At 38.7% G+C, this 16,494-nt stretch overlaps 1 protein-coding gene across 11 annotated transcripts in view; it reads right to left on the minus strand.

Moving 5' to 3' along the window:
* Positions 1–16,494, minus strand: part of Cep63 (centrosomal protein 63) — a 70,688-nt gene that overhangs the window by 646 nt on the left and 53,548 nt on the right. For 6 of the 11 annotated variants that reach the window (XM_090323518.1, XM_090323517.1, XM_090323516.1 and 3 more), the window contains 9 exons: positions 14,736–14,849; positions 12,832–13,065; positions 12,470–12,609; positions 11,660–11,797; positions 9,510–9,624; positions 8,819–9,016; positions 7,184–7,270; positions 2,863–3,065; positions 1,476–1,755 (listed from right to left, as the gene is read on the minus strand). In XM_090323518.1, the coding sequence (XP_090179644.1) occupies positions 1,476–1,755; positions 2,863–3,065; positions 7,184–7,270; positions 8,819–9,016; positions 9,510–9,624; positions 11,660–11,797; positions 12,470–12,609; positions 12,832–13,065; positions 14,736–14,849 (1,509 nt within the window). Of the gene's footprint in view, positions 1–1,475; positions 1,756–2,862; positions 3,066–7,183; positions 7,271–8,818; positions 9,017–9,509; positions 9,625–11,659; positions 11,798–12,469; positions 12,610–12,831; positions 13,066–14,735; positions 14,850–16,494 lie in introns of those variants that run through there. The other 5 variants (XM_090323523.1, XM_090323524.1, XM_090323520.1 and 2 more) reach the window with 4 other exon arrangements.

A 16,494-nucleotide genomic window follows, 5' to 3' on the forward strand; every position in this document is an offset into this window, starting at 1 on the left:
TCTCAATTCGGACCTATACAGCCTTCCATACCCTAAAAGAGAATGTACTCAATGCCTACTATTTCAAATCTATAACACTCTGATTGTGTGACTTTCATTTTGAAGCACCAAAAAATCTACAAATAATAGATCAGATGCCAGTTCAAAACAGTATTTTCCCTTCCTTAAAACCCATCTTCCATGTGAAAGCTTTGTTTACTCTGGTGATGTTTTAGATTCAGATCTTCAGGGAAGCATGCTAGATGGAGACCATCTTCATCTTCAGTAAGTTCTGCCCTGCAATCATCCAGAGCTGGTGACTACAGAACCACTCCCTGGAGGAAATGCACAAAGGTAACACACAGACCCCACACATATTACAACCTGGACACTTGGCCTGGAAGATCTCATAGTGTCCATTTTACAAAAGAGAAATGTTATTCAGGAGTGCTAACTGACTCTCCCAAGGCCACCTCATTAACTGCTGCTAGAGTTGGGGTTCAAACCCAATACAGCTGGCCCAACACTGAGGTACTTACACTACACTGCGCTGCCCATGCTGTCACCATCCACTGTGACAGGAAGGCAGAAGGTGACCTTCTACTATCTCCACTGAAAACATCCCCACTGGTGACTCAAGTATTTCCCTGGCTCTGTGCACATCCACATATTGACTGGAAATCCACACTAAGGTTTAGGAAGCAGCAATCACACTAATTTACCTGGTGGAAGCTGAGATAACATGCTATAACCAAATACACAGGTATTTTTGAAGCAAGATGCATGGCTACTTACACTAAATAAACCTTCCCTACTCAGGACAGGGAAGTTTTGATAACAAAATGTTTTTCTGCCAAACTTAGGAATGAATTTAGTTTTCAGGGTTTTTGTTTGTTTGCTTGCTTGTTTTTTTATCTTAGAATGACATAAGTTGAATGGAGATCTGTTTTGGAAACTTAGAAATCTTTCCATGAACTTGTAGCCACAGATAAAGTTAGAGACCACACTTCCCCAAACACACACCCACTGAAGACCATAGGAGGCGTTTGAGGCAAGTGCTTCAGGCAAAAAGACAAAATGCCAGTGGAGCCCAGCACAGCTCTAAGGTCTATGTATGGCAGCCCAGGCCCACTCTGCATACCTCAGATAGACAGCCTTCCTCCTCTACCTGCACCCAGACCTTGCTCCTCAGCACTGTCTATGCCTCAGGCTTTCTTGGCTGGTAGAGATATTCCTTGAGCCAACAACCATTCAAGTTCAAAACCAGCTCTCAGAAAAAAGTAGGAAAGAATTTTTTAGAACTCGGATATACAGTGAAGAATGACCTTGGTCAAATATATCTTCACAAGCAAAGTTGTAAGTCAGAAATATGTAATAATTTTTAAAAGGTACTTATGACAGATAATCACTAAGAAACAAAATCACCCTCTTCATCTTCAAAAGTAAAATCAAACTAAATAAGCTAATAAACAAATAAGGTCAGAAAGTTTCCATACCGAACATACATACTCTTCTTGTTCATTCATACTGTCAGACACAGTATCAGAAAAATTGGTCTCATTTATATCCATCACTGAAGGCAAAATGTGAGTTGGACACAGAAAGTTAGAAGCCAAGGACAGTGTGGAGCTGCAAGGGCTGATCTGAGAACTCCGGGGGCTGAGGACCCTGGACCTGGGGTCTATGCTATCCGGTGCTTGTCCTCTCGGAAAGTGGAAGCCTGCTTTATGCTTCTGGGTCTTTATTCCTTCATGTCTGTGCTGGCCATGCTCTGGCCTGGATGGCAGATTAGAAAACAAAACACATGAAAAATGGTAGCAACTTTGGTTTTTCAACAGAAGCTTTGTAGGATGTTGATTTAAGCATAAACAAAGAGGCTAGCTAGTAAGACTCTGTGATTTTGAAAAGGAACGTCTGTTCCTCAAGCCAGGTGTTGCTTTCCCTATCCAGGACCTAAAAGTCCACCCTCCACTGCCAAGCCTTGCTCTCAAACAATTATACTATGGTAGGAGGACAAACTGGCTGCCAGAGAAAACTAGAGAGGCTGGTGTCAGAGCAAGGAAGTACCCTGCACATAAAACTCACCCAGCCTCATTGAGGGGTAAAGCAGGAAGGGACTGTTAACAAAAACTTTATTAGAAAAATATATAAGCCCTACGGTGTAAAGGTCAATGAAGCCCTTGACTTCCTTCTTAAGATAAAAGCCTATAATTAAGTCACCAAAAATACAATAGACGCTTTTTATAAAAAGGCAAATTCTCAGCCAGGCACCAGTGGCTCACTCATATAATCCTAGCTATCAGGATTCAAAGCTAGCCAGGGAAAGAAAGTTCATGAGATCCTTACCTCCAATTAACTACCTGAAAACATAAGTGACACTGTGGCTCAATGTAGTAGAGTGCTAGCCTTCAGCCAAAGAAGCTCATGGACAGCACACAGGCCCTGAGTTCAAGCCCCATGACCAAAAATAAAAACAAAAACAAAAACAAAGCCAGGTTCTACTTCTTATAAAAAACATAGGGTTGAGGTAAAAGGCAGCATGAAAAGTCTGAGCAATAAAGATGTTGTTTATAACCAGAGTGCACAAAACTCGTTTGTCTTTTTTTTTCTCCAATGTTGAGGATCAGATTTATCACATGCTCGGGGAAGTACTCTAACACAAGCTACATCCCAGCCCTAAACTGTAAATTTTTAATGAAAGTGCTCCCTCCACTGTAACCCAATCATACCTAGCTTTGCTATGTATGCTGTACCTCAAACTTAAAACACAGAGCTCTTTGATGAGTTAATGTTCATGAGTCAGGAATTATTCTCAAGCAAGTGTGAATTGTGTTGCAAAGCTACACATCTACACATTTAAAAGAAACTTTTAAGCAATTTTACTTCAACTCTGTGTTGAACTCAGCTGTCCTGCTGTGTGCTGCCTTAAAGATCCTGTCATCTTTTATTTTACACATCTCAGTAGCCATGTCCAGTTGAGATTTGGTATCCATCAAATCTTTCTGTAGTTGCTGATTTTCAGACACTAATTTGTTTAATGCCTCAATATAATTCTCCTGAAGGTCTGTTAGTGAAATCTCTTTTGCCTAATAAAAAAAAGAATACTAGAATCATTTAATTTATACAAGAATGCATCTAATCTGTGACATTGCTGGTTGAAAATTTGAATTTGTTTTATTTGTAACTAAATCCATTTCTTTACTCTGGAAAAACTGAGCGTTTTTCTTTAGTGCTCTTTAGACTAACAGAAAAATTGTCTGCCTGTTAGAACAAATACTAGTGGAAAATTAGAAATACGACAGGCTTCCTCATGTAACATGTATATCCAAGAAGCTGAAGAAAAGCAGGATGAAATGGAGGAAAGCTTAGAAAAAGAAAACAGAGGCAAAAAGCTTAAGAGCCCTATACACCAGGAAAGGACATCAAGAGAACAAGTTCAAGTAAAGACATTTTAATGAAACATTCTAAACTTTAAAAAATTCTGGTTGGCAGGGACAGCTTTTAAGTAAATAATCTTTCATCAACATAACTTTTGTGTAATTTTGGTACCCATAGTTGGACATAAGTTTGGATGTGATAGGCAGAACTCAATTAAATGGTGACAATTGCTACTTGATCTGAGTTTAACTCTATGATCCTAAACTTCATTACCCCTTCAATTTTAAATGTTTCTTGGTAATACAGGGCCATTTTCGTCTAATAATAATGTATTTTAATTGTGATTCTACAAAATTATGTGATCATTATAGTCCAGCTTGCTCTTTTCTATAAAAAAAAAAAAATTCTGAAAGACTGCTAGTCAACGATGTTCTTGACAAACATAATCCACCTAACTAATAAATTTTAAAATATACTTGTCAGAGTTAGGCGAGGTAGCTCACACCTGTAACCCTAGCTACTCAGGAGGATGAGATGTGAGCTGATCACTTATCAAAGCCAGCCTGGGCACTAAAGAACATGATACTCTTATCACCAATTAACCACAGAAAACGGGAAGAGGGGCTGAGGCTCAAGGGGTAGGGTGGTAGCCTTGAGCTGAAAAGCTCAGGGACAATGTCTAGGCCCAAGAATAGGATGGTAGCCTTGAGCTGAAGAACACAGGGACAGTGCCCAGGCCCAGAGATCAAGCCCCACAACCCATAAAAAAAATATATAGATAGATATATAGAGATATATACATACACACACACACACACACACACACACACACACACACACACACACACACACTTGTCAGTACCTCTGTACAAGTAGGAACAATAAGTTACAGAATATTCAAACAAGATGTCCATGCCAGGTAAAATCTCAGAGAACATCTGCACAACAGATGACCTAAATTTTGAACTAGCCAGTTTTCAAAATGTGGCAAATATTTGTTAAAGCTACTGCTTTCATTAAAATAATCAGCTAATATATTGAAATAGTGTTGTTAGCCCAATCTCATTTTGGAAAAGTAACTCTACCTTCCTTGGTGGTAAAAATAAAAAGGACTCTTCCTAATAATTATTATGAATAACACCTGTGGCATGTTCTCACTGTGCAGTACTCTGAACCTATAGAAAGCTTAAACTGCTGACACGACTTTTACCAGTTGATGTCTGATATCACTAACCATACTTTTTCTTTTCAGTTATTTTCTGTTTTTTTTTAATTGTTGGGATAATGTATAAAGAGGGTTATAGTCACATAACCATACTTTTTAAAATAAAAAAAGATAACACTTATCTTTTTCAAGTATCCATCAAATATTTCTCTAAGTTATTTCTGAATTTCCAATTACAGATAAATGAATGTGAAAGGTAACATCAAAATTGACTAGCAGGCATGCATTTGATTGTGTAAGGAAAAAACATTGTTACCAGTTAGATGGAGATTTCAGGAGAGAATCCACAAAACAGAATCTTTGGCTTAAGCTCCCCTGAGAGTTCTCAGCTCTTGAATATGAATAGGTAATCATTGCAGTAAGATAAAGTTTTCTCAGATGAACATTGTGAATCCTTGGGAGAATTCTGTAGTGTAAATCAGATTTGTACTTGGAGTTCTCCACTACTAGCTTACTGTTGGCTTTACTGGGGTAGACAGTCATTTACTGTTTATCCACTCAACTCACTTACCGGGTCACCTATCCAAGCCAGCCAGACACACATATGCCTTTCCCTACAGAGTACTAAGTTATGCATGCCCTGTGCTGAAAGAAAAGAAAAGAAAGGAAGGAAGGAGAGAGAGAGGGGAGGGAGGGAGGGAAGGAAGGAAGGAAGGAAGGAAGGAAGGAAGGAAGGAAGGAAGGAAGGAAGGAAGGAAGAAAACAAGGAAGGAAGGAAGGAAGGAAGGAAGGAAGGAAGGAAGGAAGGAAGGAAGGAAGGGAGGGAGGGAGGGAGGGAGGGAGGGAGGGAGGGAGGGAAAGGAAGGAAGGAAGGAAGAAATCTTTTCATTATATTATTATAGAAATTTGGGAAGGGAACAAGATCAGGAGTTATCTGCCATCTTTTTTTTTTTTTTTTTTGCCAGTCCTAGGGCTTGAGTTCAGGGGCTGGGCACTGTGCTTGGACACTTTTTGCTCAAGGCTAGCACTCTACCACTTGAGCCACAGCACCACTTCTGGATTTTTCTGTGGATTCGAACCCAGGGCTTTATGCATGCTAGGCAAGCACTCTACCACTGGGCCATGCTCTTGGCCCCATCTACCATCTTAAATGATAGCAAAGTATTTCATTTCATAGTCTAGTTGGCCACAAACTAACCATTTCAATAAATACAAAAGAGGCTGCACAACTCTGCTTTTTCACTTGATATTTATATTATTTCTATGACTTACCCCACTTATATCCTTGGACTGTTTTTCCTACTGCATTATCTTTTTCTTATTTCTTTTGTAAGAAATTCTTACATGTGAATATTTTGCATTAACTTCTTATCTGTTTATAGACTACTTTTCTCCTTGTGTGTTAATTTTTTAATGGAATCTTTTGCCATCCAGAAATTTAACATTTATGGCTGCATGATGCTTAGAGAATCTTACCCACATGAAAGATCTTAGAAATAGTCCCCCATTTTTCTAGCTGAAATAAAATATTTTTAGCCTTCTTTACTTCCTTCCATCCTAGCCTCCATGAATATGAGATTATAACTAGCTAGGAGACTTTTGGAGACATAATTCTCTCTGCAAGGATAGAAAAAGAGAATTTCTACAATCATTAGACATTTGACCTGCATCAACAGAAGACGGAGAAGAACAGAAAATCATCTTACAAAAGTCACAAGAATTTTATTATAAAATAACTCACTGTTAGCTACTCACTATAGGTTCTAGAGCTTGTATGCATTTCCTATCCTCTCCACCAAGTAACTAATATCTTTCAAAGCAGAATCCTACCTTATTCATCCTGTGTTTTATTATAGCACCTACTAAAATGTTTTTCAGATAAAAATATTATAAAGAATTTGATTAAGCCAAGTGCAGTGGCTCACGACTGTAATCCTAGCTACTCAGGAAGCTGAGATCTGAGGATCAAGGTTCAAAGCCAGCCTGGGCACAAAAGGACCTGAGACTTTTACCTCCAATTAACCTCTAGAAAACAGGAAGTGGGGCTTGGCTCAAGGGTAGGGCAGTAGCCTTGAGCTGAAGAGATCAGGAACAGTGCCCAGGCCCGGAATTCAAGCCACAAGACCAACCAAAAAAAAAAAAAAAATTAAAGGGAAATGGGGACAAAAACATGAGAAGGGGTAGCAATGATTGTTAAGAAATGTACCTTCTATCTGGCGAATATAATGTAACCCTTCTATTAATTACAATAAAAAACTTTAAAAAATTATCTTCCTGCAGCTGGAGTGGAAACTCATATTTTGTTCACATACATCATTTTTTGGATTTCATTCTTTAAAAATTTCTATAGAAATTCCACCTCAATCTCCGGGAGTTTGGCCTAGTGGTAGAGTGCTTGCCTAGCATGCATGAAGACCTAGGTACGATTCCTTGCTATCACATGCATAGAAAAAAGCTGGAAGTGGTGCTGAGGCTCAAGTGGTAGAGCTCTAGCCTTGAGAAAGTCCAAGGATAGTGCTCAGGCCCAGAGCTAAAGCCCACGACTGGCAAAAAAAAAAAAAAAGAAATTCCGCCTCAATCTTAATTCACTCTGCCATATCAATATTTACATAGTGTGATATTTTAAAACTCTTTGATAGTAATGAAACTTAAGTTTGGTACCTCATGTAAACCCAATTCCAATTTCATCACCACTTCAGAAAGACGATGATTTTCTAACTGGAGTAATTCCAACTGATTCACAATCTCCTGAGGAAGGGAAAATAGAAAAACTGTAATAAATAATTCACATGTGTCTCACAAAATCTATCCACATGTAGTTTTCAATAGCTAAGTGACATTTTCATTCATAAACATACACACCAGCATACCTGCACTTCCAAAAAAAATGTGTTAAGACGTGTTATCAGGAGTCAGCACATGTAAGAGTATTCGATAGCCATAGGTCCAAGCAAGAATAGCGAAGACTCAGTTCCAGTAAGTCCTTAACCACTCTCCTGCTGTGACCTTCTCTAATTGACACCTGTCTCCAACATTGCAAGGACCTGAATTTCTTTCATGGAGCAATCATTTATTTTTAATCATCAATATTCTTCTTAGCTTTTCTGTTTGATTATTTGTACTTTTAAAGTACTTCCTGGGAGCTGGGCACAGAGGCTAACACCTGTAATCCTAGCTACTCAAGAGGCAGAGATCTCAGGATCGCAGTTCCAAGCCAGCCTAGGCACTAAAGAACCTAAAGAATGTGAGAGTCTTATCTCCAATTAACAATAGAAAATAGGAAGTGGGGCTGTGACTCAATGGTAGGTCAGAAGCCTTGAGCCGAAGAGCTCAGGGACAGCAGAGTTGAAACCCCATGACCAAGCCCCCGGCCTCTCCCCACCCCCCAATAAAAAGACTTCCTTGGCTTCTTGGGAATTTGAAATGTCAACTTCATGCAAGCAGTCACACACCTAAATACTATGGTTGTCAATTATATATTTCCATACGAAGTCCAGGTTTTATCTCAAGCCAAATTTGCCAAACTAGTGCTCTTTCCACCATATCCTTATGGTGTGGATCTTTTACACAAAACTGTCATCTTCCCCAGACTTAAGTTTAGACTTTCTCTGTATCAGTGGAGAACATCACTTTTCACATGCTTGCCCAAGCTTATTATAGCATGACTGATATCTCTTCTTTAACTCTCTTCCTCATTCTCCCTATCCACCCAAATACAATGCCCATTAACTTTACCAGAACCCATCTATTCCACTCCACCCCACTGCCTACTACTCAGAATGCCATCCTGCACCATACCAAGGTCTGAGTGGTCTCTCTGCCTCTGCTCATTTTCTACTTATAACCATAGAAAATGCTTTTCCACTGCTTACATGCCATTCCATATTGACCTCACAATCACACAGAAAGCCCTTATCCAAGGGGCAAAGCCCTTCATGTGCTAATCCCTGTTTTCCAGCCTTGTCCCTGCTATTCGCTCCACTAATACATTCTTTTCTCTTGCCTTCCCCTTCATGAACTCGATCCTATTGGACTCTAAGGGTCCTTAACTTTGATACCACTTCTCTTTGGAACCTGTGCTCTTCTGCACTGTGCTCCCAGCACCACGTGCACCCACCTCTGGTACTGTCACCTCACCATCCCCACCAACCCTTACTATGCTGCTCAACCCAAAGCAGGCACCCAATAAAAATTTGCTGAATTCAGTATTATGGAAGGCATGTCTTTAATAAATTCAATCTCTAAAAACAAACATAATTTTAAAAAACACCAAATAAAGTTTCGTTCAGACTTCACCTTATGCTCAACTGCTTTTTCTTCTGCTTTCTGAATCTCTGCTTTGAGCTGCTTTTCCATGTCTGAGGAAGAACATTTGGCAGATGCAATAGTGATATCTCGTTGATGCAGCTCCCGAGTTAGCTGGCTGATTTCCATCTTCATTCCTTCCAGTGCAGAGCTATAACTCTGCTCAGCCTGCAAAATCTGTTCTTTCAACTATAAAGAACCAGAAAGAAAAGCACCAAAAGTTAGAGAAAACCTATACATAGCAAATCTATTAGTAGTTAGCAAAAGAATGTTTCTCTCACTTTAGGAGATGAAATTTTTCCTAAATCAAGTCCGCAGAAAATTAGCAAGTTACCAAGCAGTACATCTACCCTGAAGGTCAGGTGGTTATAGCCACCATCATTTATTAGATGTCTAACACTGCGGACCAAAATCAAAGTCCATTCACACTTTAGAGAACAGCACCTCTGACCTTCACTTTGGTTTTATGGTCTACAGAAGATAATAACTAGCAAATGGAAAAACAAGAGGACTAGGTGAAGGTGGGCCATGCCATAATTCTAGCTGTTCAGAAGACTCAGCTCTGAGGATCACAGTTTGAAGCCAGCCCAGACAGGAAAGATTTGAGATCTTATCTCCAATTAACTACTCCTCCATCCATAAATACATCCAATGTTGTGATCCCAAGCATGCAGACTTTTACCTTCTTAATCTCTGTTCGGTATTCATTATTATGTCCTTCCATCTTCTTTAGTTCTTCATATTTTTCCATTAGTTCTTGACTCAGCTGTTTGCATGTTGCACTCACAGATTCTAAACTATATGACAAAAATAAAATCATACACTTCAAACAAAGTAAAATCTCTGAAATCCAGAAACTGGATTATCTAGTTTCCTCATTGATGTTAAGAAAATTCTAACACCTTAAACATCTTTCCACACCTATAATTAAAACTCACTCTTGATTTCCTTTTCACTAGCAGCAACTAAATTTGACATTTTTGACTAGTGTCTCCTCTCTGGAGGAAGGAATCCGTCAGCATGCCACCATAGTCTGTCTTCACTATACAGCTACATCCTTCTATACATTACCATACCATAGTTTTTCAAGAGGCCTACTCCCTCTTACTCAAGAATAACCCTTCTGAGACATCAAAACTTAAGAGGCACCAAGCTGCTCTTACCACAGTATTACTATTAACTTAATCTTTTTGTTCCTAAAATCCTTGATGAAGTTTCCTGTTACTGGCTACTTACTATGTCTGACTTGTCTTTTTATATGTCACTTCCTGACTAACAGTACATCTTTATCTTTCCCTGGCCATGAATGGTCAACATCCTCTCAAAAATTAGGGCTCACATAGAAGAATGTCAACCTTGAGCAAAAAAGCTAAGGGACAATAACCAGGCCCTGATTTCAAGCCCCAATACCAGCATAAAATAAATAAGAACCAAACCAACATTTTTCCAAGTAGAGCTATCTAATCCTTGACCCCCTAATTGCATTAAATATAATTTCTTTATAATTTTTATCCATGAATCTAAAAATTTTCCAAGATTTTCTGTTTCAAATTTGCTAGTTGAAATTCCTCTCAGGTCATTTAACATGCATATTTTATTTCAAATCCATAAACTGTTACTAAAATGGTATCTTTTATGCATTATGTCCTTCTAAACACAGATCTCACCCTTAGCCCCTGTGATTCCAGACTGCTCCATAGATGCTTAATACTTAGAATGCTTCACCAACCTGCCAGATCAGGTAGCATTCAAAAATACTGCCTTTGTAATATACAATAAAAGTTCAAAATAGCTGGGCACGGTGGGTCACACCTTTAACCCTAGCTACTCAGGAGGCTGAGATCTGAGGATCAAAGTTCAAAGCCATCCCAGGCAATAAAAACCATGAGACTCTTATCTCCAGTTAACCACCAGAAAACGGGAAATGGGGCTGAGGCTCAAGGGGTAGGGTGGTAGACTTGAACCGAAGCGCTCAGGGGCAACGACCAGCCCCAGAGTTCAAACCCCACAACTCACAGGGGAAAAAAGTTCAAAACAGCCATTTTTACTTTTTCTAAATGCCAAGCTTTTCCATTTGCATATACTAATGATCATCATCAACGTATTTTAAATGAAATACCAAACGCTTCTCAGTCAAAAAGCCTAGAAGTATGACAAGTAAAGGATGTTCCCAAGTATGACAAGGATGAACATGGTGAGGTGAGGTGGAATGGCATGGGCCTGGATTCAGTACCAGCACAGGAATCTCAGGCAGGCCCCAGAACAGAAAGGAGCGGTGCTGTGCGTTAACTGTGACCTCCCCAGCACAGATTCAGTGAGGTGGGAAGGAGAAAAGCTGGTGTGAAGAGCTTCTAAACAGGAAAAGGGAGAAGCAGTAGACAGTGGGTATGGCAACACTGTGAGAGCTGATTTAAGAGGAAAGAAATAAGGAAGTAACTTACTGAAGACATAGGATTAAAGGAGGATTATAAACTTTTTCTAAATGGGAGATACAACAGCGTATTTTGTATCAGTAGAAATCACTCAGCAGAGAGAAAGAACTTGATGCAGAATAGTCCGCAGGAACAGGACTCCACTAGCCCCTCCATCATAACAGATTATGGGCACACATACAGATAAATTAGCACATCTAGTGACCAAACAAGTAAGAAGTTCTTGTTTAAGTCCTTCTGTTTCCTCAATGAAATAGGAAGTATGGTCATTGGTGGATACTAGAAAAATCTTTTTCAGCGACATATTAGTTAACTGTGTCAATATGATCATCAAAACTTCATCTTAAAAACTTCAAGTTTTTGAAATATGTATGTATATATTATATGCATAATTATCTACCTGCCTTCAAGTCGGACCACCTCTGCCTGCAGCAGTTCTTCACTAGTGTGGGTGAAATCCAACTGAGAGAGCATATCATCTAAGACACTCTGCCCTTGAGAAGAGTATTTCCTATCCAACTCATTGTTCTCCAGTGGCCTATGGAAGGAAAATAATGATGGTTACAGGTTTGTTTTTTTAATCTGTATGAAGAAAAACCAACACAAAAGTAGTCTATTTTTCCCCACTATCATTGGTAGGCAAGCTATCAGAACTCCTTGGTTTGGGAGAACAAGAATCAAGAAAGCACTGATGTTCTTTAAGAGCAACAAGTTACTCCTTTCTTAACTTATTTGGCCTCCTTCCCCACAGTGTGGGAAAGGAGCAGCAGTGTTCACTAGAGCTAAACAAAAGGAGTACAGTTCACTCTATTTTCCACTACACACCACAAACAATAATTAATATATAAAAGCAAGATTTGTCTTAAGAATATTTTTCAAAGGGCTAGCTCAACTGGCTGTTATTGATAATAAAACTTTACCAAGGAAGGAGGTTGTACACAATTCCCTTCACCTCTGGAGTTTCACCAACAATGTAGACTGAGTGGGTTCTAACTTTTAAACATCAAAGTCTTGGAGAAACATACTACAAAGGGGAAAAAATTACCACACAAAACTTTCTAACAAAATAAAAATCTAACTCACAAATTAAAACTACGTAAGAAAGTCCACGAAATGATTAAACACAAAATTAGAAATATGCAGTATTAAAACTGAGAATTATGCTAAATCATCAAGTTGATGAGCAGAAAAATGTTATGACAAAGTACACCTTAAGGTTTCTACTGTGTGTTTCATCTCAGTTGCCTTTAATATTGCTTGTAGCTTCTCCTTTTGCATTTTTGTCTCATGGATAATATTTTCTTGAGTGTGAAGATTTGCCTTCAATTCTCTTTGTTCTTCTTGTAGAGCCTATAAAATACTCAGAGGAAAGAAAAAAGGCAGGTATTATTACAACTTCCCTTCAGTTCTAAAGTCAGATGGCAAATCTATGTCAGGCACAATATTGATAGTCCAGGTATCAACAATGGAGCCATAGGCTCCAGGGAAGAAGCGTCAGACTTTGAAATCTAGTTGCAGATTATTCTTACACTCCTACTCATGTTTCCCCAATTCTGGTATCTTAAAACACACCTCTAATAATTTTTCAGATTCCCTCATTTTGTCTTCTTTTTGCCTCTGCTCCTTCATAATGGCCATATTAGTTCCAACCAAGTCATTGACTCTTATGTTAAGGCGCTCTATTTCCAACTCATTGGCACAGATGGTATCCTTGGCACGCTCAAGCTTGCTGCTCAGGTGCTGAATTTCGGACTGGCTGGACAGCTCTACAGACTCTAATTTCTGTTTCCGATTGGTGAGCTGAGCCTAGAAACACATAGATTACCAACAGGTAAAAAGGAAAAGCTAAGGGCTGGGAGTTTGGCCTAGTGACAGAGTGCTTGCCTAGCATGCATGAAGACCCAGAATGATTTTTCAGTACCACATCCATAGAAAAAACTGCAATTGGTGCTGTGGCCCAAGTGGTAGAGATCTAGCCTTGAGAAAAATCCAAGGACAGTGTTCAGGCTCCGAGCTCAACCCCAGGATTGGCAAAATAAAACATTTTAAAAAATTTTAAAAAAAGAGAAAAAGAAAAAGAAAAGATAAAAGAATTACCAAGGAGTAAGGAATACTAGAATAGAATTAACTCTATAAAAAGATACTATTACATAGCAAGTTCATGGCCAACCTGAACAATACAATGGGAACCTGTGTCAAAAAGTCAAAAGTTTTTCAGAAAGGAAACTTACATAAAATCCTGTGTAGAATAAATACATGCAGAAATCACGTAGGAGGTAAAGGAGGAAAGGTTAGGATTTGTTTGCTGAACCTCAGCCTACCCTACCTTAACCTGCCCAGTAGTGTAGGAACACAGCTGGAAACTCTACGTAAAGGGAGCTCAGGATGAGAGACAATATATAATGGCAAAACATTCAACAATACAGTAGCTATTTAAATCTGTAATCTGAAGGCGAAGTCAAAGGGGAAGTTACAGCTATTAATTTTAACCAGTTAGGATAGATTTGCTTCTTAAAAACTATTTTAGCAGATTCGAAGCATCAACGTCATCTTTTTTTCATTGACTTACTGTTACATTCCGGCAAAAATACAGTCTGTCTGGTACATAATCATCTTAGGTACAAATTCTAAATTTTCATTAACTAGAATACCTAGGCCTACACTACCCAGTATGGCAGTCACTGGACACATGAGGCTTCTGGACTGTGGCTTGTCTGCACTGACAGAGCTTCTACATGTAAAATGCACAGTAAAAATAAATATAAATATTTTAATATTTTTGACATGCAGGGTTAGGTAAAACATATTACTAAAATTAATTTTACATAATTCATTTTACTTTTCTAATGTGACTACTAGAAATTTTTAAATTATCTTCGCTACTACTGCTGAACTAATTTCTAGAATACCTCTTCCAATACTAAGCAAGTCACAGATAACAAGTGTACTACGTAAAATGATTATTTAGCTTGCTTTCTTCTTTTTGTATGTCAGTCCTGGGGCTTGAACTCAGAACCTGAGTGCTCAAGAATAGCAGCACTCTATCAATTGACCAACAGCTCCATTTCCAGCTTTTTGGGTGTATAACTGGAGATAAGAGTCCCGTGAACTTTTCTGCAGGGGCTGGTTTTGAACTGTGATCCTTAGATTTCAGCTTCCTGAGTGGTTAGGATTAAAAGCCTGAGCCATCAATGCCAACTCAACTATTTCTCTTACATATCTGCCCTTAGAGAGTTAAAATATTTTAAAACTTTTTCTTTACATTAACCACTAACAAAAACCAAAAATTTTTGTTGTTGGCTTAATGTCTAATGCTCGAACTACTCTGTTAAAGTGGGCGGAATTCTTTTAACAATACAAATCACAGTAAAAGTAAAGAAACAACTAGGAAGGCAATTTATATCAGGGAAACCAAATGAAACCCAAGTTAGATTTAACCAAAATCTGTCTTGTATTATGTTAAATTGATGGCCTACCTGAATTATCTCTGATTGTTCAGCCAGAGCCTTCCTTTGTGCTTCCAGAGAAGTTACCTGTTGCTGATAAATCAAGCGTTGCTTCTCCCAGTCCAATGATTTCTGACGAAATTCCTGAGGAAGGAATGAAGGTACTCAACTTCTAAATGCTTCCCATCCTGTCAATATTTTCCAGATCCCCTTTGCTTTAATTCTACCCGCCATGTCCCTGAGGACACTTACACCTTTCTCCATGGCAGGAGCTCCATTAATCACTTAGCTGACACAACTGCAGCCTAACACTAAATCCTGCTCATACTGAGCCTTGTGGATATCTGTCTTTCTAAATTTAACACCCTAATGATGAAGAGTAAGAAACACAGATGCTCAACAATGAGTTCATGAACATCATCAAGATTTGCTGCCACCTAAGGGTTGTTTTCATTTTTATTTGTTTTTGTTTTTTTGCCAGTCCTGGGCTTGAGCTCAGGGCCTGAGCACTGTCCTTGGACTTTCTCAAGGCTAGAGCTCTACTACTTGAGCCTCAGCACCACTTCTGGCTTTTTTCTATGTATGTCGTACCGAGGAATCAAACCCAAGTCTTTGTGCATGCTAGGCAAGCACTCTACCACTAGGCCAAACTCCCAGCCCCCATGTTTTCATTTTTTAGTGGGTTTTTTTTTCCCCTAGAGATGCTAACTAAAACTTCAAAATGTGATCACATAGTCAAGCCTTGTTATCCAAAGTCTTGACTCCCAGACCAAGACTTGAAGAGATTCAAATACACTTCAGATAATCCCTTTCACAGCCCAATTCTACTTCTCAAAATCTAAAATCCAGGAAATAAACAGATTCATATCACATATCTTTTGATAGTCCAATTTTTATCATCTCAACCGAACTGCAGTAACATGAAAAATCTGTGCTAAATTTTAACAGACATTTGTAACAGTTCAGAATTAATGGCTTTCCTCCAATTGTATCATAATATATATAAACATATATATACATATATATATATGTGTGTGTGTATGTATGTATGAACGATGGAGCCAGGAGCATGGCCTAGTGGTAGAGTATTCACCTAGCATGCACGAAGCATTGGGTTCGATTCCTTGGTACCACATACATAGAAAAAAAGCTGGAAGTGGTGCTGTGGCTCAAGTGGCAAAGCTCAAGCCTTGAGAAAAAATTGTCCAAGAACAGTGCTCAGGCCCTGAATCCATGCCTCAGGATTGGCCAAAAAAAAGTGAGCCATACCTCTATGTATTTACATGTAAACGAACAGGCTAAAAGAGACACAGATATTCTTAGGAAAGGAACCTAAACTCGTAACTCCTCTGACCATCAAAAATAATTCCATGAAATGAAAACATGTGTTTCTTTTGTTGGTGGTGATGGTGGTGGCAGTAAGGAATGATAATGAGCTGGGAACAGAAATTTACAAGTCCAAATACAGTCCCTTTAGTTGTAATGTGCTGGTAGCATAGGATATGAAAATTAAAGATGCGTTCTCTGAGATGGAAGCAATGGAGAAAGCGATAATAATGAGCAATAAGGATCCTGGGAGTCTGATAGGAAAAAGCTATCAACAAAGGGGGCTAGAAGGGGAGCAATTAGCTTTGTAGTCTTTGAACGCAGAATTCTAATTGTTATAAAAATGTTGAAATGTAAAAGAATATTAAGCCCAGAAATTACAATTCTAAGTAGTAAAGATATATTGGCATTTATGCATGAAATTTCTCAGAGAGGAAAAAATTCAGAGAAATCATTCAAAGTT

Source organism: Megascapheus bottae, chromosome 32, assembly GCF_031878675.1.
Source record: "Megascapheus bottae isolate mThoBot1 chromosome 32, mThoBot2.hap1, whole genome shotgun sequence".
NCBI classification, from domain to species: Eukaryota; Metazoa; Chordata; class Mammalia; order Rodentia; family Geomyidae; genus Megascapheus; species Megascapheus bottae.